At 40.6% G+C, this 23,664-nt stretch overlaps 2 protein-coding genes across 2 annotated transcripts; both read left to right on the top strand.

Annotated features, from left to right (window-relative positions):
• Window positions 1-5,657: 5,657 nt before the first annotated feature.
• Window positions 5,658-11,149, top strand: LOC139769055 (uncharacterized; the record flags this gene model as incomplete). The annotated part of the gene is given in 7 exon segments (XM_071699814.1): window positions 5,658-5,714; window positions 5,716-5,757; window positions 5,759-5,878; window positions 5,880-6,035; window positions 6,838-7,028; window positions 8,514-8,630; window positions 10,366-11,149. Coding segments are annotated over 7 exon segments (849 nt in total), but the record flags the coding sequence as incomplete, so codon positions are not given.
• Window positions 11,150-14,507: 3,358 nt separating this feature from the next.
• Window positions 14,508-23,098, top strand: LOC139769129 (uncharacterized). Its single transcript, XM_071699917.1, has 4 exons — window positions 14,508-16,268; window positions 21,338-21,543; window positions 21,921-22,028; window positions 22,118-23,098. Exons 1-4 carry the CDS (start codon window positions 16,083-16,085, stop codon window positions 22,257-22,259), a joined length of 642 nt encoding a protein of 213 aa, XP_071556018.1. The 5' UTR covers window positions 14,508-16,082; the 3' UTR covers window positions 22,260-23,098.
• Window positions 23,099-23,664: the final 566 nt, after the last annotated feature.

Below are 23,664 nucleotides of genomic sequence, written 5' to 3'. Positions count from 1 at the left end.
CATCGTCGCAATAAACCTCGAGACTTTCTTTACGTTAACCGTTAACGTCCTCCCAGGTGGTCCGGGATATTGCAATCAAGGGACCGGGGTCCGGGTTTGCGCAGCACACTGGAAAAGCGCTTTAACATTTTACAGCGCGAAACGATTTCTTCCCCATAACATTTTATTATGTCGCACCGGCCCGCGCGCGCCCGCCCGCTCGCCACATTGTGAGATGCTCATTTCCTTGGAGCTTCGTAAACACATGTTTTTACGCGCCGTTTTGCGCAGGAACACTAAACGAGTGCGTTTTTCTCGTGTTTTCACAAACCGCGAATTTGTTTCGCGGCTTGCATAGCCGCTCACTTCTATGTTTACTCCGAAATTCTCTCGAGTTTGCGCGGTGTCCACAGCCGGAAAAGCTAAATTTGATGAGAAAAGTTTGTTTTCTTAGGAGGCGGAGGGTGCGCGGAGAGTTTTTGACTAATAGTCGGCGATGCATCTCTGCTCGCTCGCTTGATAATATATGCATGTGTTTTAATAGAAATTAAAATTTAATATCTTTTGTCAACAAAAAGTCAACAAAAAAGCTAGGCAGTATTAATTACAAACTGCAATAAATTTGCAATTGGAACCGTCATAATCAAATACATTTAAAAATTTTAACTGTAAGTTACGGGCAATCAACAGCGATCCATATAATTATTATTGAATAATTTATTGTGTATTAATAATAATTTCACACTGACTGTATTTGATATAATTAGTCGTCGATTAGTTAGGAATTGTAAATAGTAATAAGCAACGAACTGATCGTACAATTAGTTTTCTAAAGAAATTCTATGCGTGCGAGAGAAAGAGAGAAAGAGGGAGGGGTATTTTTACTTTCTCTACTGACAGGGGAACGACGCTATGAATTTATACCTTCCTTTTGAATTGTCGGTACATTTAGCATCCCCTCGTCGAATTTTTGGCGTCTTTACGAGGTACCGCGACATTTTCGTGCTTCTCATTCGACAGGGTATGCATGTGTCTGGAGCGGTCGTAGTGAATAGAAACGATTTACTGCCGCGATATCCGCTGTCTGACGCCAATATTTCCCCCTCCCCCTCCCGCCCCGGCAGGAAGTATTACCTGACATTGGGTGGAGATTGCAAGTTGGCTTGTCGGCAAAAGTATTTGCATGGATATGATGGTATCATTCGATTCGCCTGACTGACAGCTGGAGATACTCGTTGGTATACGGGCAGAGTGTAGACGGGCGAATTGCCATCATCGCTTGTAACTGCACATGTCGACGCTTGTTGAACGAAAGCCAAGGGCCCGTTAAAACAACCAGGTTTATTTAAATTAGACTTGTGACATGGCAATATCACAGTCCATTTAGGTATTCTGTCTCAACATTCATTTCTGCTTTAACAAACCTAACACTTTTAAGAACTTGCCTGTTAATATTAATATTATAAATCGCGACGTTCGCTCGAGGTAGCCTTAATAAAGCAAACCACTGCAGTGACTTATTCCAAACCGTTTCGCCCTCCTCTACTCAACTTTGCTTTTAAGCTCAGCTACCAAACCTACCAAGCATTAGATCGGCCATATAAATTAATCGTCGCGCACCCAATGCTGTTCTAGCCTCAGCGTCCTCTTCACCGTTTTATCCTCGAATATTCTCTACCGATGTCGGGAATCTATCGAGAGAAAGAGAGAAAGAGAAAAAAAAGAGGAAGAGCTGAAACCTCAAGTCTTCTTCGCTTCGGCTATCGTCCGGACCATTTGCAGACGACCTCGCGACCTTTCGCGAAGAATCAATTTCAGACGTGAGAGGGAGAAAAGAGGGAGATAAGCCGTGACATCTCTTACGCTCACGTAACTGCGCGAACATAAATGTTAATATGCAATAAAGTGAAATAATGTTACGTGGCGTATACTTCGTTCGTATTGGTTATGAAAACTGGCGATCCGTTTCCGTCGTACATACTGAGCAAATTGACTTTACTTGCCGGAATTGAAATTGCATTTTCAACAGCCGGAAGCGGAGGTGAGGAGCTAAATGGCACCGCGTTACACCGTGACGGTTGTCAACGGTGAACGTCGGCGGAGACTGCAATGTTTGTTCATCGTGGGACGGCGTGATATCTTATTTGCCACGAAACGTTATTTGTCGAAACGAAATGTCATCCACTTAAGACGTCGCATCGAGAGTGCCTTCGCTGAGGATTTTATGCAAAAGCTATTGACATGGTTGCGAAATCTTCGGCAATCTCGATCGTCGATAAGTAAATCGCGTACACAAAGTTAAAGAAAGAAAGAGTTCGGAAGCTCAAAGGTGTATTATTCGAGCAATTTGAAGTCGATTTTATCTCAGCGAAAATGTCGGGACGTTTTCAGAAATTTTCATTTTCAAGAGTTACGAGTGATTGCAAACAATTATTTCTCGTAAATTAGTTTGATGAACGATACCGATAAGAATTGACAAAATAAATTAGAAAGATAGATGGGGGAGGGAGATAAATGATATATATCACATTTATAATATTGGAAAAATACTTTACGCGGTTAATTGATAGTCGATATCCAATAGTACGATCCAATATTGGAGGGATTCCTAATTTATTTATCCATGAACGAGAATAATAAATCATCTTATTACTAAATTGATAGTGTATTGCAAAATTTTATCAATGATCAATTATTTCTTATTCGCTGAATAACGTCCGACCGCCGGATAAATACAAAAATTTTTAATCAATACAATGCAATCTCTTTCTCTCTTTTTTCTTTTATTGTTGCCATTATTCGTTAAATAACAAAATGAAGATAAATAGTAGTTATAATAAAAAAAAAACCAGTATCTGAATCCGCATTTATTACTCGTAATCTATTGAAAACTCACTATTTTTATCACAATAAGTCGAATATTTTAAATTTTATTTTGTATCTAATTTTGTGCACGTTGTGCTGCATATTTAAAAGTATTTAATAAATTTATTATATGCGCGGCTATAAAGAGAACGGCCGATCTTAAGTGAAATGATGTCTCTCATTGTCAGTTTGAGTTTATCAAAAGGCAGCTAACGCAAGTTGTTCTCTTTCTTTCAAACGGTATATCATCTTTTGCGAAATCAATTATAGAGAGAATTCAGCTGGCCGTGCAATCCTCGTTTCCGTCGTGTCTCTCCGTCGGTGGCGGTGGAGGAAGCGAACGAATAAAGGGATATTGCTTATCCCTTTTGCCTCGGTTAACTTTCCCCCGTCCTTTCGTCCGGCGCGGCGCGGCGCGGCGGTCCGTTATACAGACAGGCGCGAGGCGGTGCGGAATGTATATTGCGCCTTTTTCGCGTCTACAAAGGGGTTGTTACCGAAACGAAGTTGTTGCATGTCGTCCGCCCAACTCATTTTCAGGGCTTTGCAGATCGCGCGTATGTTACTATGCACATGAAAGCTCAAACTAAATGGCGCAGCGCGACTCATATGCGGTGTACATACAGCGACATATTTCAGATTCGCGGAACGTATGAGTATATAAAGTGTGTTTGGTAACGAGAAGCCGGATCAAAATAGATAGCTTGTATTTTACAACCGGCAAATTACAGGTGAAATAACGAGATTCACGTCCCGTGTTATCTCGTATCGTGGCATAACTCGCGACGATGTTTTTCTAAAATTAATATCTGTAAATCCAATTTTATGAAGATCGGATGTCCATAGAAGTGTTCCTTTGCATTTTTTTATTAATCTTTTTTTTTTTTGCAGAATATAGGAACTTTTTACTAACAATATAATTGCAAATCATGCAATTATTCAGTCGTGGGAGCGACACATTTGAATATCCTCGGCACAGATTCGCCCAGAATATTCGTGGCATTCCCTCGTGCACGCGTACTTCACAATTCACGCGACTGTTAGACGACACCGACATTCCGCCGCGCGTGTAAACCATGTTTCATGCCTCGTAGATCTTAACGAATCGCGGCGAGATTACGGCATGGACTAACTACGAATATCCAACTAGTGCGAACATCCGTCGCAATCTGTATAATGGACATCCGTGGCGATTGCAGCTGAGATATTCGGGCACTTGCTTTGCGCGCAGCTTGATCCTCAAGTATGCAATTTGTCTATGATTTCGTAACTCTCGAACACCCGGTGTTTATATATAAGTTGACAAGCGCTTGTGATGAAGAAGCGAATCTCTTTCTTAAAAAAATCAGTGTGCTTTCCTATCAAAATTTAAATAAAATTGAAGAAAAAAAAAAAGAAATATATACATATATGTATACATATTCGGTAAGAAAGTTGCATAATCGCATACATAAACGTTTTGAAGATATTTTATTTCTTATCTTTGTTCGCGATCGGATCAGTCAATGTCTGTAGTGTTCGGAGATGCTCAACGGCGTGTGCCGGCACTTATCTTATCTTAGCGACACGATATTAAAATCGACACGGTCTCCGACTTCCGGGCACAAAGGATGCGGTTGTTATTTCCCTTGAGTGAGCGTCGATCCGATACAAGTTTCAATTTAACAGTGCATTTCCAATCAACGAGGCTTTACCTCTACCTCTACGAGACGTTCCGGCGGGCGCAATTTTCTCGGAGCAGTTTTCTCGGATCAGGGATTTCCGCCGTCATCATTTCCGATTAACGGTACTGCGGTACGGTCGAATATCTCTTCGTATTACATGTGTCTTATGATTCTCAACAATTCCGCAAGTACATTATTGACGATTGTTGAAAAAAAAAAAAAAATATCGTTATTGTTAACTATAAAACCTTCGTTCAAAACAGCGACGTTAGAACTTTCGATTTAATGGCTACGATAATAATCGTTAGCAATCAAGTGACGCGATAGACCGTAAAGCTAATCCCGTTAATGATGTAGAATTGTAGATGCGACATCGGAAACGGGAATTAGAAACACGTGAGGTAAACGTAACGGCTGCGGGCCGGACTTTCCAGATGAGATTTTAATTCAACTTTGGCTGTTAATCCGCCGCCGGTACGGAAACGGAATTAATTAAAGCTGCTTAACGGGTAAGACGGGCAATTATTGGATTTACAACGTTATCGCGCTTGCCGGGATTAAACTGATACGCCGATGAATCGTTCGGCGTCGCCGCGCCGGCGCGGCCCGGCGCTTCGACGGCCGCAACGTCGGTTTAATGCACGCTTGTGTGCATTGTTCACATAAATCCCCTTTCTTTTTGTGCATCATGTACACGTGCGCCCGCTACGTTTCATCGCATAGCGGATTTTCTTCCCTCCTCGCGCACAATGAAAGATCGATTGTCTCTTTTTTGGACGTCAATCGAAATGTTAACTTGTTCCACTTATATATTTTAGAAGAATATACATTCTCTTTCTCTGTAAGACTTATCTGCGTATATATACACGAAGAAATAATTTTCGACACGGTAATATACGTATGTACGTGGCGAGTATCGCTTCTGCGAATATTCCAATAAAATACCTGCTATCTCGCGAATTCTCCTCCGGCTCGTTACTGCGAAAGGTACTACTGTGATACGGTTACCGTGATACAGGTTTCCACTTGAATAATCTCGTAATGCGCAACGTTAACGAGATTCCATATAATAGAAGAACGGCTCGTAGCGCGCGCCTCTGTGAAACGGCCGAAGTTTTCGGCCGCTCGTAATTCCGGATCGGGTATACGTTTTGCTGGACGCAAATAGCGGCATGCGCGCGCGCGTTCGCGTTTCGCCCGGCTGCCGAGACTCCAGGAGACTCATTATCGTGTTCCCACGAACTCCGCCGAGTACCGCGATCTCCTGGAACAAGAGAACATTCGCCCACGGTTCGTTGACCGATGATCCGATGGTCGGCGCGAATTACTTGGGTACAGAACGGGGAATGGGTATCGGATATGGTCCGCGATGAGCCACGCTTCCCGACGACGCTCCATCGGCGACGACGCTGCAGCACGTTCGCCATGTCGCGGCTGCTTTTTTGGGTATTCTCGACCGTTGGCCTTTGGGCGAATTTTTGGTGTTGCCGAGCGATACTGCTGTACCCCGAGAATACCTTGCTTCAGGTATCTTCAAAATTTATCGTAAATTTGTATAATATCTTATCTCGAAAGGAGAATTTATACTGGGTTAACGATTCACTTTACTTTTATCGCCTCGAGAGAAGTTTCGTATTATTAATTAGGGGCTTGTTACTTTATTAAATGCCGCAGGCACTTTGTAAAAATGCTTTTTATTAACGTTGTTCTGCAATTATTTTTAGGATAAATAAGATTAAATAAAGTTGTAATAAGTTAGAAGCTATATTGTGTTTATAGTATATTTACACATTAAACACTAAAGCTTTGCATATCAATTTGTTTTATGAATTTTTTAGTTTCGTAGATTTTAATAGATGATAAAAAATTCTGCATCCATATGCCAGCGGAAGAAATAGCGTTTGAATCGAATATGAGCTATCAAAATGATATTTAGCTGTGCATATCGATTAATTGTTGTGAGAGCTTTTAATTTTTTCCCGTGATTCGCTGAACAAAATATCGCTGTTGCCGTATTAAATATTTATTTGCGAGTCGTCAACACGTTAATTAGCAAATCTAGTCCGGATAGATGAATTACTGTGTCTCTTCTCGAGAAGAAAGTTCTCATATTAAACAAAATTTCTCGCAATAATTTTGCTTAAAAGGAAAAAGATCTTTACGGAATTTAATTATTTTTACGTTGGAATTTTTTAATCCAAGCAATCGTTCAATTTAGAATATCTAAAAGAAAACATGTAAATGAATTCATTTTCGGATAGTTGGCTCCGTTTGCCTCGCAATTTGAATGCCTTTCTCGAGATGTAATCTCGGAACATTTGCTCGACAGTTTACTGTGGGTATCTCGATGCCGGTGGCAATGACGAAAAGGGGCGGTATCGCCTTCTCCTCGGGATTCCAACTCAACTACGCTCTACCGTGGAACTTGTCGCAGTTCGAACCGACGATAATTCCCGCGAGACACATCAGGGATCTCGATTTGCAGGAAACTTACGTCGCCATTGAGAACCTCTTGGACGAGTAAGTTGCGCTAATCGCTCCCCGTACGTCGACCCTTAAAGAGCCTCGCCGCGAAAATGTACTTTCCTTCGCAGCTTCAGCGGGAAGTTCGAGGAGAAAACATTCGAAACGTTTTACCCGGTCGCTTGTGTATGCATTTAATTAAATTTGTCGAGAGGCGAAACGAGAGAGGCGGCCGATAAAACTCCCGACGGATATATCAATGGTTTCAATTTGCGCGGCACTTAGCCGTCTCATCGAGATTGACCGAACGAGCGAGTTGTCGCTCTCTCGTTATTCTCTTTCCGCTATTCTTTTGTTCACTCTCATACACACGGCTCGGGAACAAGCGCGCAATTTTACTCGCCGGATTTGCGCAATGTCCGGACGGTCGAGAGGAGATTTGAATTTGGAATCGGGAGAACAAATGTCGCGCATTACCGCGCAAAATTGCCCGATGAATCAATAAACACGGTAGACGCGCGAGCAAGTGGGTATGTTTCTAAATAATTAACTCTGAATTTTCTTGCTATTGATTGTCTCCGATGGCCGCTTGTTGAAATTACATTTCTGCTGAACTACGCCCTAGTTTTCTCTAATTCACTTTGGGCAAGGCTCTAGAAGTGTTTTATCGTCGATACCGAGATTGTCAAAAATAATTCTCAGTGCCAACATTTTTGAGATCTTGTCACATGTCAAAATTATTTTACGCTTTGCTCATCATGTCAATAATAAAATTTATTTATCCCACTGTCGGTTTTTTCAAATCATGATTTTGTATTCAGATTTAGTCGTCATAAATTTATTAATAGGGTATATGTTTCCCTATATTCTTATTGATCAGATATCTAAACATGTTCGTCATTTACTCTCTACAGAAGAAAGATTTAAGTTGATTTTAAAGATATTATCATTAGTTATACTATTAAATTGAAAAAAGCGTAAAAGTGTACGGCGATTGACGGTCCAGATTGCGCGAAATTCTGCCAATTTTACTTTCGGTGACAAAGAGCGTCTCCCTTCGATCTACATCACTCTCCTTCACTCTACGTAAGTGGGAGTTGGCGTCCGCAGGATCAAAGGGCGACAGGGGTAAAGACGGCGACTCGAACATAAATTAATTGGGACATAAGGCAATTACTCCGTTGGGATGCAGGAAAGCGTGCACTGCAGGGGCGTAAGTTACAGGCGAGGAGTTTGCCCCGAGAAATAATAGTAATCGTGTGTAATAGTAATAAAAAGAAAATTTTTGATCGAAAGAGATAGAGAGTGCAAACGCAGATCGAGATCTGCAGTTGTGTAAAAAGAATCCAGTGTTTTTACTCTTTCGTTGCTCGTTGCTCGCGAAAGATTTCAATGGCATATGTGTCGCTTTGATAAAATTACCTCGACGTAGAATTAGAATAAAAAAGAGTCGCGGGGCCGCGAGAAGAAGAAGGAACGCGGCGAACGACCGAAACGTAAATAACCTGCGCTGCAAAGTAAGATTCGATGTTGACTCTTCAGACACGGCTGGCGAGACGGCAGGCAGTGCCTTTTGAGGACCATCTGCGAGCTCGCGGAAACGCCTCTCCACAGGACCCAGCAGGATATCCTCGGGGAGGTGATCCACCTAATATTAACGTAAGTCAATTCCGACGTTTCCGGCACTCGCGCGCTTTGACTCGCCGCGAGCGGGATCGATGTACATCCGCGCACTTCCGGAAACGAGATTTATCACCGGGGGAAGAGAGTCGTGAGTAATGAATTCCCTTGGAAGTTTCTAATGGCTGACAGATTTGTTAGGAATAATGTAGAGAATCCACCGAAGGTATTCGTACGCGAATATACAGCTCGTAAAATGAGGGTTAGCAGCGCAGAAATTTGCATCTCGTTTATAGCGGATTCTTCTCATCGTGCGTAAAACTAAAGTTCATCTCTTTATAGGCTATGAAGACTTTCGGGTCAAAGAGTTCCACCGAGTTTTATTCTTCTCAACGTACGTCTTCTTTTCCTTTACGGTCTCGCAGTTAATAATTGATTGCAAATAAAATTAAAGTGATACAATTTTTTTTCTTCAATAAAAGAAAATACAGGTCCATTTTTTTAACGATAATTTTCAGAAAATATTAGACAGCGATTCAGATTAGGATTTGATATACAGACACGGCAGAATGCGCTTTCCGTTAATTTTCGTGATTCTATCGCTGTGAGTGAAAATGAGATTTGTTTTCGCGTGTCCGTGATATAGAAAACTAGACACGTGCCCCGAGACTATGTCGGTTTCGAATATTGCCGTTCGAGAATGCGTGCGAATATAGCGAGGGATCCATCGAAACGTGAATATACACGCGGAGCAGAGCTTACAGATTTGATACGATTGCGTGGCTACGCGTACATACTGCTGCCTGGACGACCGTAAAATCCGGCCTCATGTTTGGCAGAATCCTAATTGAGCGTCGGTCGAGCAGCAGATGGCTGTTACATCATGTAAAATATTCGCCCGTCCGCCGCGCCGGCTACAAGCCGTCCTGTAACCAGAACCCACGAAATTTGCTATTCCAAACGCGCCCACGCCCGCGTATGTTCGAAGGAAATTGCGCCCGAGCTAACACCGGCGCGGTAATTACGCGACTAAGTCTAGCGCGTATACATTAAGTTTCCAACAGAAGTGTGTTTCGCCCAGGTTTTCGTCAGGCATCGCTTTATAGTATTTCTCTCTTGGCGGCTGAGAGAGACTCCCTCGGAGTCTCCGTCTCTCTCGAAATAATCGAATGAAACGCCGATGCGCTTCGTGCCCGAGAGACTTCGCGGGTGTACATATTATATATAAGCTTTCGTTGTCAAGTATATTTCACAAATTAATGCCGACGAGCCATTAATTGCGAAGCATGCAAATTTCCGAGATTTCCAACGAACATCCAAGGTGTCCGTATAGATTCATGGTCGGTCCAATAATTGTTAAGGTATGGGAGGCGAGATAAATTAGGATATTTTACACTCAAACATGGCCAGAGATTTATTAAATATTGTACCGAGCGACGGCAGAAATTATAATTTTAAATATAGTACACGCTAATTACAATATTTATTACATGCGTTCTTTAAAACGTCGATGAAATTATGTTTCGAAAAAACATGCGATGATCATTAGAATTTTATGTCAACCTTTCATTGATCAGAAAATATGTCGATATATAAATACTGTGTAGAGAGTAGGTATTTTAAACAAAGAGAAAATTAATACCATAACTCTGATTGAATTGTCCAAACAATGAGCGCTTGAAGTGCAATGTATTGGATAACGTCCGATATGCGGTTGAATAATCTAAAGCTTGACGGGAAGCACGAAACGATTTAATCTGAATCTCCTTCGCAGGCCTACGGAGGACTTGCCGGTAGCAATTAATTCCAGTCACCGGAGCGCCGACAAATTGTATCAGGAAGCCGAACGGCTGGGTAAGTCTGGCGGCGATTGCGTCCTAACGTATCCCGATTGCATCGAGTCGCCGTTGGAATCATTTACAGAAATTATATTTCCTTAAGTAATCAAATCGCTGCGAGCCACCTTCACTCCCTTCAGGATTGGGACACGCTCGAATTTTGTTTACGCGTTTAATTACGTATGTCATTTTTGCAATGTTTATCAGTACGAATCTTAATGTGCCAAGCAACGCGGTCTTTTTTGACGAGATTGCATTCTCAGAAAACGGATATGGGACTGATGACATACTTTTGTTACGAGGTAAATTTGATCTGTGCGTTCGTGCGAATGTGGATGACGATGGGAACTTTCAGTTTGCAAACAGTTACGTGTCCCGATCGTAACAAATAAAGTTGAAAATTGAAAAAAAAATGTGCTTTAAATATAGCAGCAACAATTGAGTATTGTTTTTGTTTGTGTGGATGTGACATGTGTTGTTCCATTCTCGTAGATATTTCAGCTTAAGCTGTGAACTTAAAACGAAAAATCTATAACAGTTTAAAAAATGAAATATTTATAATAAATATAAAATAATAAATGCGATAACTGTGCAGGAGCCCTGATATTTTTAAAGTCCCCAACTTTGTATACAATTCTTCCATGTTTATATCTGTATTTGTGAAGTATACATGAAAATTGATATGTAGGTACAATTTGATTAAAATCGCTAGAGAACATGTATGTACACAATTTATTATTTATATTCGAATTAACTATAAATGAAGGTGTTTTCAGGATTAATGTATTTTTAGGACATTATCGCACGATTCAAATTCCAGCGAATACATTTTATTAGAAAAATACATTATAATATTAATATTTATCTTTTGATAAAAATTTCTTATTTATACATGTATGTGTGTGAACGAACATACTACTTGCATATACTGCGTATATATGTAAGACGTACTTGCTCAAGGAACGACTATGAATAACGTCCATTCGCTCGGTGCGACGATCAAGTGACCGTGTTCTGTCGCAGTCTCGCGAAACGAGGGATGGAGGAGGGTGCTAAGTAAATTTCGCTGTCGGGTCTCGCCGTAAGATAGCTCGAAGAGCGATATATACGACGCTCGATTTCTTCTCTCCTAGGTGTCTGCCGAGACTCTTTATCTGGATTCGTAAATACCGCCGGCATCACGCCCCGCTTCGCCCTCACCTCCTCTCGTTCTTCCGCGGCTCCCGTTCTTATCCTCCCTTCCCCTTCCGCCCTCTCTCGTGCCCCATATCTTTCGACGTCTCTTCCTTCCGCGTGTCTCGCATCGTCGAAAAAATTATACGTATCTGGAAACTTAATGCATGGGCACGAAGACGCCTGCGAGAGGGACGATCCGCGGAGCGGTTGGCGATAGCTCCTCCGCTGGACGATGATGGAGCACGCCCAGTCACGCACTTTCGCGTGTCGGCCGCGCACATGTATCGAGTGCCCTAGAATCGGCAGAAAGTGGACCCATAATGTTATCCCCTGTGAGATTCAAAGCGAGTGTTTGATGTCTAAAACGATTTTTCGAGTTAGTTTGCGGACTATAAGCTTTATGAAGAGATCATATTCTTCAATTAATTTCAAGGGAACTTTAACAAGAGCTTTATTTCAGGTCTAATACGATACAGATGTATCGTATTGAAAAGTGGAAACTTGATAAATAACAATTGCGCGCTCCAAATCTTCGCTAAGGATGAATAATTCTATACGATATTGCTTGAACGTATGTGTTTAACACCAACGGAACATTTTATTAGCCTTCTGAATGATCTAAATTTATAAAATTTATTTTTATATTTAAATAATATAAGATAATTTATCCGTGCAAGACGTGAGATTTATACTTGTCGTAAAAACGCGAGAACGTTTTCAACGCTCGAGCGAGAACGTAGTTCGACGTTACCTAATTTTGTGTTTATCCTTCGTATTTTCGGAGATCGCGCTGCGTTCCTGGTGTTAAACACATTGTATTACACTCCTGGGATTAACAATTACACGTGCGATAATAGCATAATGTTACAATAGAATTACGCGCTTGAGGATTACATGGTTTAATTAATTAAACAATCAACCGTCCCAACCAACGATACGTTACAATTTCCGGGAAAAGGATGGATTGTGAGCTACGCACATCCATCTTGCTCGCTATTTTCTGCTGAAAGAATAGACTTTTCCCCGTTTGTACTATCCAATTTCGTTCAACCACTTTATTATGTCTCCCGTTTCCATCTTCATTTATCTCCTCCGGCCAACCTTTCCCCTTCTAATTTTTATTCGTCCGCGTTCGAAGCTTCGTTTCGGTGCCCCGAAAACCTCGAGTGCGAAGTATCGGAAATAAGATTACTCGCGTTATTTCGCGCGGAGCGCGGCGCATTACATAGTTTCATTATAGCGCATCAATTAAAACTTCGCAAGTCATTAACTCGCGGAGATTTACCCTCGACGTAGAGTAACGACCTGCTTCTCCATTTAGTCCCACCCGATTTACGCTCTCCCCCTTTCTTTTCCGACCCCATCTCCATTTATCTCATCTGGCTTCTCTCTCTCTCTTTCTCTCCACCCTCTCTTCCCTTACGTGCGATCTCCACCCCGGTACACACCCTACGCGCTACGCGCTCCTTCCCTTTCACGGAACCTCTTTGCCTTCGCGTTTCTCGGGGGCTCCGAAGCTTGAGCGTGTAATCTTCTTGTTCCAAAACTTGTTCCGCGCGACGCCCCTTATCCGGAACTTGTCGCGGGCATTCCCACCTGGGGGAGAGGTAGTGACAACTTTCCGCAAACAATGATTACAAAGGCAGAACTGACAAACATTCGCAGGAGTGGGGGTGAGCGGTAGATTGCCATCTATCTCGGCGATGTTACCTGACTGCTACTTTCCGCGCGCGCGTTTTCGCCTCCATTGTTCGGATTGTATATGGCTTGTCATTAACTTTAACCTGGTCGTTACAGTTTTACGAAGTATATATTCCGCGCTATTACGTTACACGCGCTGCATCACTCGACACGCAGAAGTGATAGGATTTAATTGAAACGCCGAGTGGAAAAAAAGGAGGAGACGCATGAAGTAATCTGCGTAACGATGATTAATTATGCCTGACATTATGAGTGTATATTTAAACAACGTTTGTGTACACGCGAAAAAAGCGGAGTTAAATTCAGCGTAAATAGATAAAATATAATTCAGTAGAAGATTTATTCGTCCACAGTGAAGACAGTAATTCAACTTTATACGCAACAACAAAATATTAAAAAACTTAATATTATATAGTAACATTCAGTATGCGTTCAAGTAAATATATTTTATATTTAAACCCAGATAAAATTTTTGCCCGAAATAATTATTAATTTTATTTGCAACTCCGGTATAAATCGTATTTTTCGAGATGCAGTTGCGAGAGAAATATTTAATCTGCTTATACTGATTGTGAGCGAGCTAAGCTTTATGTACGGATTCGGTTCGAATTTCAGGAACGTTAATCGTTAATTTCAAGAACGTCTCCGAGCCTCTTCCGGTCGCGATTTTCTGTGAGCGTACCAAGTTATTTGAGCGTGCTTGACCATAATTCATCGCAGGTGTCGACTCGCTGAGCAAGCAGTTCGTGTGGCTCTACGAATTTACGTTAATTTCCACGAGGCCGGGCCACGTGCGCCGACAGGAGTTCCGAAACGGGCAAGTAGAAACGGCCGGTTAAAGTCAGACAAGCGTGCGTATGCGCCACTCCTGCAGCAGCGAGTTCACTGTGCTCTCGGTCGTAAGATTATAAAGGTATGCTCGCGCTAGATGAAATACATGTCGCTACAAATTCGCTGCAAATTCGATCACGGTCCTAAGATAATCTTTACGTTGTTTTCAAAATTAATGTTAACTAAACCTTGCCACTTACTCCATTTTATGAGTGTCGATTAACTGTAGCGCGTTTCACCAAATTCCCAGTGGGCCTATTCTGTAATTCTTAACGACAGTTTCGTTATATTATCATTGCGCAGCTTTTTTACCAGATATAATATCTGCGCAACGCAAATATAACGATAACGAAACTGTCGTTAAGAGTTACAGAATAGGCCCACAGGACTTACGTCAAGTTACATTTATTACCGGAACATAATTGTACGTTCTTAAGCGCTGAAAATATGAGATTATGATTTTCCCGATAAATTCTCTTAAGGAATATGCAAGAAGATTCACTCCTTGCGCCAGATCGTATGCGATTTGAATCTACGTACTTGTAAGCAAGGTTTTGATGCGATGTGGCGTATTACTCGAGGTGAGGTCAAAGGGAAAGACGACGAATCCGTGACGACGGAGGTCTCCCTTCGGGCGATACCCAGAAAACTTTTCCGGGTGCCAGGCATTAGAGTTATTTACCGCGGGAAGCTCCATTTTCGGCGGCTGTACTCACCCACGAGTGCGAAGGCAACGCGATACTTATACAGGGCGGGTCATAAAGGCCGCCATAAATTGCACCCTTGATAAAAGTAGCTATATTTAATGCCGGCCACCCGCGGGGGGGGGGGGGGGTACACCTGAATACGAATTCATTCGCCCTGACAGTGGCAGCGTACATTTTATCCGCAGAATACGACGCGAGTTCAAGAATCGCGCGCGCTTTTCAGCCCGGGATCACGGTATACTTCCTCCATTGTGCGTCCCGCTTTGTATCCCCCGCGGAATCCAGTGGGATCGACTCGGGGGAGTGTGATATTACGACACAGTCGTGAAATATAAAAATTATTACAAGCCGGTCCCTTTTAATTTTATTTACCCCATTTTTGCTAATAAAAGTTTCTTCCGCGTAATTTTTTCCGCGCGTAAGTCCGTCGTCTGTAAGCAGGGTTGATTTATTTATTGTAACAGAGTCAAATGAATAATATGCTAATTACAATAATGTATTTTTGTAGATCTCTTCACTTCTGCGTCTATTCTCTTTCGTAATCAATACTACGGTAAGCACTCACATGTTCTTCTGCATACGGTAATTAAAAACGGGCTTAGGTAAATAAAATAAAGACACAATTTATACTTCAATTATCTGTAATTAACAATAGAAACTTTGAATGACTATAAAACTATAAAATCTAAGCAAAAATGCAAACAATATGGCTATGCATAATAATGATAAAGCTTTTTTTGCTGTGTCGCTCCGCCTGTAAAATGATATTATTTTGCTATTTGTGCATATTGTGACGAATATGCGATATGAACTTTTAATGAGCCGCGCTACGCGTCTCAAAGAGACAAAAAATAAAGAGGGCGCAGTTTAGAACAACGGGGCAATTCTGAATAATATTGTTTTTCGTGTTTCACGTAAAAAAAAAAACGGCCAGCTTTTGGACAAAAGCAACGCAATAAATGACGAATGTGGGACTCTGAGCAGACAGTACAGCTTTTTGACGGGAAACGTGTGACACCAGTTGTTGACCTAAACGGTCAAAAAAGCTGTTATTGAAAACTGCCCCGCGTACAAAACTGTGCCTGTTTCTCTTGCTTAAACTGTCTTTTTCTCGAGTATATTCGTATTACTGTTGAAACTGGTACGCGAGATCACAATACACACGAAGGAAAGCGTGGGCAAATACACAATACCTAATTCGCTACATTAGGTCAAAGTGAAGAATCTATATTTTATATATGTTAGAAATAAATTGCATTATATATTTCTTTCATCAGTTCTGTCAGTTCCTAATGGCGAGAAAGATGTTCCTGCTCAGTTTTCTCGTGTTATATTGTTGGAGAAGCGAGGGTTTTACGTCTAGATCGAGAAGACAGATATTGTTCCCGCCGCCAATCGTCTACCCATATGGAGGAACATTCAAGGTATTTTTAAGCGCTTCTTAACTCTAGAGAGTATCACTTTTCCTCGGTACGCGGCGTAATATCGCTTCATTGGTTTTTAACTTTATCGTTACGGAGTTCCTCGCTTCGAGTCGAGGATCCTGATTAGTTTGGGAATTAATTTTTGAAGTACTTCTCGCTGCGCGCGTATTTGAAAATTTTCTGTGTCAGAATATTTCCCTCAAGAAGACGCGCTAACTAATTACGATTCTCACGGCGTAATACTTCGCCGAGCGAAATGATGGCGAGTCCTCTTCGCGAAGATGCGGATTCTATCTCACGGCAAATATATTCCACCTGACGAACCAATGATACTCCTATCTTTAGACGTGGTAGATTTCTGTAATCATCCTGCACAGTCTGAATCCTACTGAAATAAAGTTTTCATTTCCCAAAGAAATATTCTTTGCATAGTAAAATTTCAGTTCCATTTCGTTGTCTCGTCGTTTTAACATTAATCGTTAAGTAAAAACACAATTTATGTAGCTTCTCTACAAACGTGACTCGAACACAACGCCTAATTAATAATTTAATTAAAATGCCCGTAATTAATTATTTACAGCCTTTACTGGAAGCTACAATTTGTAATTTATTATTTGTTAAGTCAGGAAAAATGTTGCATAGATTGAAACATCTAATTATAAAATATTTTATATATTTATACACATTTTAGTTTTTATAAATAATAAAAAATATAATAAAAAAAGTTGAGAAAAAGCGAAAGCTCGGTAGATAAAATTTTATTTTGTTATACATTAATTTATTTATAATTATTCTTTCTGAGGTTTCTCGTTAAATATTAAAACAAAAATTGCTCTCACATACATTATCCTGTGATCTTCTCTACAAATTTGTTCAAGCCAAGCTTAATTAACACGGTGGGATCGAAATCATCTCGAAGGCAAAGTAACGAAGCACATTAAATTTTCTTTAAATTACAATTTCACGCTATCGGTGTCAGTGCTGCTAGTGTCTTCGGCGGCAGGAAAAGCAGGGGAACAAATTTAAATGGCGGGTATGTCCCGGCGTTCGCCACAGGACGCCATTGATAATTAACTGCAGTTTTATCTGCGGTCCGCCCTTAAATCCACTAATTAAATTGGAAAACTCCTGCTGTGCAGTTTTCGCAATTGGATGAGACGATTCGATGTCGTGATGGGTTGTCTTCGTTTTCGCTGCCTCTACGAGATATTCTCGGTTATTAGTACTATATCTACCTCCTTCTCGGCCCTCTCGCTCTCTCTTTCTCTCTAAAGGAAGGAAAACTTAGGGGAAATTAAACGAAAACTCAATGGAGTATCTGATCAGTGTGTAAATAAGTGGTTTTAGAATTGTAGGAGTAATCAGTAATGAAAGAATATTAGTTCTTCCTCTTCACTTTCCCGTTTCGAGCTTTGCTACCCGATTATAGATGATAGAAACTGAAGAGGATTAATTATTACTTTAAATCTAGATAAATAATGTATCTATGAATTATAATTATAATGTTCATAAATTTTGTGAGCGATACTTAAGACATTTATTTGCAAATTATCGGAAATTAACGCTGTACGTGTCTTGACGAAATTTTATATTTTTTAACATCAAAAACATATTATTATCTGCATTGCCATTGCGCCATCGGAATTGTTATTTTTTTTTATATTTACTTATTTTTTATTTAAATATATAGCCTTTCTTCAGAACTCATTTCTCTCGTCTTTTGTAAATATACTTCTACTGCCGTGCAATATAAAAATAATGTTTATCAGCAGAACGTAATTGAGAAGGAGAGAATTGAGTTATCATAAATTGGCAAAATGTCAAGGTTATATCATTTCTTCCAGCATAGGGAAAATATCGCGGAGTAATGCTAAAAATATAAAACACGACGTTCCAGAAAAGAATTTGGCAGCGTGAACAATCGTTGAACTCTTTTTTTTTTACTATTTCGTGAAAATAGAAAGTAAAAAAATTCGTAAAACGCAAGTGCACATGAAAGGGTATCGAAACATGGCGCGCTGGCATACGTGTACAAACGAACGGAGAAAAACGACGTCACGACCGTTCGCGTTATAACGCGGAGGTAGTCAATTGTTCTCCCCGGAAAGTCGAGAAGACCCTTTAATCCAAGGAGCAGCGCGGTAATTGTAAATATTTGAATGTTTGCCTTTTAAAACGCCGGCGGCCAAAGGGGAAAGGCGAATTGGGCGCGTTCGGATCACCGCACGTGCAAACTCGCGGAGGAAATTATGTCGAGGTTTGATTGTGATTCGCGACGAGCACAAACGAGCGGTGAAGAGCGGGAAAGACGAAGCTCTTTCTCCTCGGAGTATTGCTTCCCGCGCAGTAAATACTGCCATGCGCAATAAAATGCATCGTTAATAAAGTGCGGCTTGAATATATATTTCGCGAATGCCCCCGTTATTGTATGTCTGATGCTATGATATTGGATTACACAATGTCCGTTAAATACCACGAGGGAAGCTCGCCGAAGCTGGTGCCACAAGAGGCTTGCGTGCGTTTCTTCTCGAGATCGGTAGCACCCACCGCTTTAACAAATGTGCAATATCCGTAACAGAGGTAAATTCCCAGGTAAACATTTGGAATTACAAAGCTCGGGCTACGATCGCGGCGAGAGCCTCCGGGATTCCTAATGTAAATACATTCCGAAAATGCAACTTAGCAGAGAAAACAAAACGCCGCGCGCCGCCGCGAGCGCAGCGCGCGCTTCGGCGTCCTTCCGGGGAACAGATATTTAGAATGGGATATCGATCTCTCTCCTGCTTCTTCCAATAAGTAGAGGACGATCGGTCGAGGACGATTCGTCGTCCGTCCCTCGCGGCAGGACGACGAATTCAGATTCCTGCAATGTATACGGGTCGCTGCATAACGGAAATGTTGTGCGATTTACCAGTGGTTCGACGAAACCAGACTGGGTGTAGCGCGAAAAACACAAGAAATCGGTAGAAAAGATGAAGGCATTCGTGCGAGCTGGATATTAAACTTCGGGGAAAAAAATCAAGACAAACGTACAATATTACATTTTTCAACTCTAAGACGATGCTCGAATCTCGGGAAATTTGTGTCTTGTGCAAAAAATTATATTTTGAAGAAATAAAATTTTTATTTCTTTTCTCTCTTACGTAATACTCGTTTTTGTGTTGTGACGTACTCTTCTATCATTTTAACAACTACTTTTTTAAATGTTACTTTTAAATAGTTACTTTGCACTTGAAATATTTTTATATCATATATGCTACAGACAGGTTTAAATTCTTTCTATTTGCGAACAAAATACTTCTCTCACCTCGTTGAACGAGACGGGCAAGAAACGGAAAAGGTAAACACGCTCGTTGTGTCCATACGGTGTATTTGTACAAGCTTTAACGAAAATTTTAACACAAGTAATTATATAGTACGAAATAACATCTTTGGAACATAAAACGAATACTTCACTTAGCATTATTAAATTACTCATGTGTATCGCCCGTATTTTCATAACGTTTTTCGAGAAGCAGGAAAGCGTAACGTAAGGAGTTAATGTAAATAAATTGGCAGCCTGTCTTGGCGACGTCGGTTAGCTCTTGCATAAAGGATACGAGGCATCTAAGCAAAGTAGAAGAAGCGTCGCGCGTCATAAAAACTGATGTAGGAGGAAGGACAGGTCTGGCGAGTTGCCAGAGAGTTGTAAGTGGCTCCTCCGTCATCTGCAGGTTGCGAAAATAGCGTAAGGATAGAGGGATCTCGTCCATGGGCAAAGCTGCAATTAAACTACCGTAGTCGAGGAAACGTGTGATGCAACGTAAAACACAACAGGAGCCTTCTCTCAATATTCCGCGTTGATGCGTCTTACTGCACAAAGTTTCGCGCACGCTTTTCATTGTCTATCCCCTACCTATCCGTTTTTCGATACGGGGGTAGTGGCAGCGTTCTTGCCTCCTCTCTCGCATTTTTCTTCTCGGGGCCGCTCATCAATCTCTTCTCGATCGCGCGCGCTGCGATCGGACCATCGGTTGCACATCTTTACATTCAACAGACGCCGATATTATCGTTATTGGTGCCCTCCCCCCCCCTCTCCTCGCCTCGTGCCGTATCTTTGTTTGCGTCGTGCCAAGCTAGACCACACACACACACACACACACACACACACACACACACACAGACATAGGTTTTTTTCTTTCATTTCGCGGGTGATTTACGACATCGCGTAATCTCTAAAATGAATTCGCGAGACCTACTCGTCTATTCCCACCAATCTCATTTTTTACGGCCTACACATACCGGGTATTAGCATATGAATTTTTATGCGTCTATCGCGAGATGGCATCAGCGACGACGCTACTCAGCATCCGCGTCCTCCGAGTTGCGGCGGAAGCGCCCGCGGTTTCTCTCGCCCTCCCAATCTCCCGTCGTATGCTGACTCGAGAAAATCACGAAATTAATTCCCGTACGTTTTTCGTTCCCCGTATCTTCGGTCTATACTTTTCCGGATGAGCGAGTAAACTGCCCCTCGCGATATATCCGCTCGCGGCCAGTACCTTTTATTCTAGCTCCGACCGAGAGGAAGTGACGCTTTTATCTCGATCACTTGAGAAAGAGATAAATCCTTTATTTTTGAGGATAAAGAAAAAGAGATGTTTCCTGCGCGAAAAAGGGAAAGAAGGGGAAGGGGAGAGGGAGAAACGAAGATAGCACTGTGATTTAAACCACGATCGTAAGATCCTTCGAGTTCTTCGAGAAATATGCAAACGCGTCTGATCCGTCTCGATGTTACTTTGGTTGGAATCTCGCAGCGCTATTTCGTGAGAAATTTTCGAGGAAAGTTGTCACTCGCTGCAACTCGTATCGCTCCTTCAATTTTATTATAATTTTTGTTTTCGAACATTCGTGATTCTCTTACAAGAAAATGTGTCTTATTTACATCGTAACTCCCGGTCTATCCGAAGCGCATTCAGATATCTAAATATATATTTAGAATACTTGTGTAAATAGCTGAACTAATATTCTTGTGATGTAAGCACGCCGATACATTCGTTGAAATTCATCTGCTCATTGTATCTGTGATAAAGCTCATCGTGGGATTTGCAGTGCCCGTACAGCTCTCAGGCAGGATTTTAGTTTACGGGCAGAACTTACAGTTCCAATACCTCTTGCCGCAGAACGCGACACTCTTCACGGAGTTCTTCGCGTCGTCGTCTTCGCGACGACTACGTGAAAGCGTTAGCTGGAACGAAAGAATGACCGTCTACCGTCTCTTGGAGGAGGAATTCGAGAGGTAAGCGTCATCTCTTCATGTGAGATATCTCGAGCGAAATTTACCACGTTATTTGCGGATATACGCGTCCTGAGATACGAACACTTCAGCAGATATTTGAAGAGATAATTAGCAGGTAGCAGAACGTTTGAAGAAATAATTAAAATTTCTCCTTCGCGACAGAGTCGGGCAAAATTATCTGCAAGGATAGAAAGTACCATTTTTTTTCGTAAAAGTGTCTTTTACATATAATGACCTAATTAACGTATCAAAACACATGCGTAAACAAGAGCGGCAGATAATTAATAATATTTTATTTGTTTATTCAACTGCAATTAAACAACTGCTGCGATTATACATGTATAATTGTTTTTTCTTTCAATAATCGTAATTCATAGAAGGGGAATAGATGGAAGAGAATGCATGAAAAAGAGCATATGCGAAACGGCAACGATGCCTTTAGAGGACGAGGGACTTGTGGGGGAATTGTTGCACCTTTTGCTCACGTAAGAATATTTAAGTTTTAATTCTCGTTACGAATTTAAGTATTGCTACGCCTTTTAAAATAGAGAGATATGATGTTTATTCATTTTAGGCCTCGAAAAAGCGACACACCTTTAGACTCCGAGTATTTACAAGCACTAGAATTTGGACGAGAATATCAGGATTGCTCGCGGATCTACAGATCGTGTCTTCCTGGTCAAGGAATTTTAGATCAAATCTCAAAAATAATATAATAAAGCGCAAAGTTATCTTCACGAATCAACTAATCTGGAAGAAATTTTTATTATGAAACAATTTAGACAAAGCAGTATATAACTTAATACTGATTGTGAGAATTTATCATTGAGTTTATACGTAAGCAAAAAAAAATAAAAGTAGGATACACTTTCTGTTTTGGTGTTTCTCGACAGTGATATGTATTTAACGTGATTTGTATTATATATACTGAAAGAGTAAAATATATTGACGGATAAACATTTCTCTAGGATGGAAATATACGTATTATTTTCAACAACTGCTTTAATTAAATAGCTGATTCTAAAAGCGGTATTCAATGTTTTTGTATGTGAACAAGAATTATGAATACACACGTGCACGAGTCTTATAAAATATTTTTCAGCTAATCACACAGGGATATATGTGGAAATCTCCGCACCTATCGATAAATAATTTGTCTTTTCAGCCGCTAGGCGGTTGTAAGGTTATATATTAAAGCGACATTTAGCTTAAAAATTATAAATATTAAAAGAGTATTTGAATTTAGATTGATGTGTAGTAGTCAATATTAAGAAATTATTATTAAAACATCATTGTTGAGATTCAATAATTCCGTACATCTAAATCAATTTAAAAGTAAGAGCTCTTTAATTTCTCGATAACGATCATGTTCGGTAACGTCAACATATAAGGACTAGGCACAGAATAAATTTCTGGATATTCTGATACTGCCCAGGGAATAATCTATGCTCTATGACGGTGAGTTTTATCGCCGCAAGAAAATTTATCAAGATTCGGGGGAAAAAGTACTTGCCAACATAAAAAAAACAGATAAGCCAACATAAAAAAAAAAGAACGTAAGGTGTGCCCCGGGGCGCCCCCAGGCATCTCTCGGCACTTTTGTGCCATCTCAGGATCGCTCAAAGCGAGAGAAGAATGAAAGATACCTATCTTGGTAAATCTTCAATGTTGTGGACATTACTGAGGCAGTAACGTTGACTATTCATTTTGCAAACAAAAATAACGTTAAATTTTAGTCTTTTCCAATTCACGACAAGTTAAGATAAACTATTAGTATAAAAGTAAATTTTGATACACTGATTTTAATTTTGTCAGCCCGGTATTTATCTTTCTTACAGATCATAGCTGATTTATTTACGATTAAAATAATTAAAATTTGTTATTATTTTTTTAAAGAAAGGGTTTTTTAAAGAAAGGGTTTTCTTTGTCATAATTTTTTAAAATTTATTTATGACTATTATTAATTCGTATTGCAAAACTTTTTAATATTCCTCCATTAACACATCGATAATAAATTAAGTACTTTCAATGCGATTCTTTTATAAAGATAAAATGTAGAATATATTTTCGGCTACTTCTCACGGAATTATTTATTATGAGGATCATAAAAGAGAAAAAGGA

This window comes from Temnothorax nylanderi, unplaced genomic scaffold (genome assembly GCF_030848795.1).
Source record: "Temnothorax nylanderi isolate EJ_2023f unplaced genomic scaffold, tnyl_v1.0 TNYL_tig0020_pilon, whole genome shotgun sequence".
In the NCBI taxonomy this organism is placed as follows: Eukaryota; Metazoa; Arthropoda; class Insecta; order Hymenoptera; family Formicidae; genus Temnothorax; species Temnothorax nylanderi.
The sequence above is the reverse complement of the archived record's forward strand: the minus strand, read 5'-3'. Positions and strand labels throughout refer to the sequence as shown.

Excerpts from the sequence above, each read along its gene's own strand:
- LOC139769129 (XM_071699917.1), top strand. The coding sequence starts at position 16,083 with ATGTTAGAAATAAATTGCATTATATATTTCTTTCATCAGTTCTGTCAG. Across the intron at positions 21,544-21,920 it reads TTGGAGGAGGAATTCGAGAG|AAGGGGAATAGATGGAAGAG; the intron begins GTAAGCGTCATC and ends CGTAATTCATAG. Across the intron at positions 22,029-22,117 it reads TTGTTGCACCTTTTGCTCAC|GCCTCGAAAAAGCGACACAC; the intron begins GTAAGAATATTT and ends TATTCATTTTAG.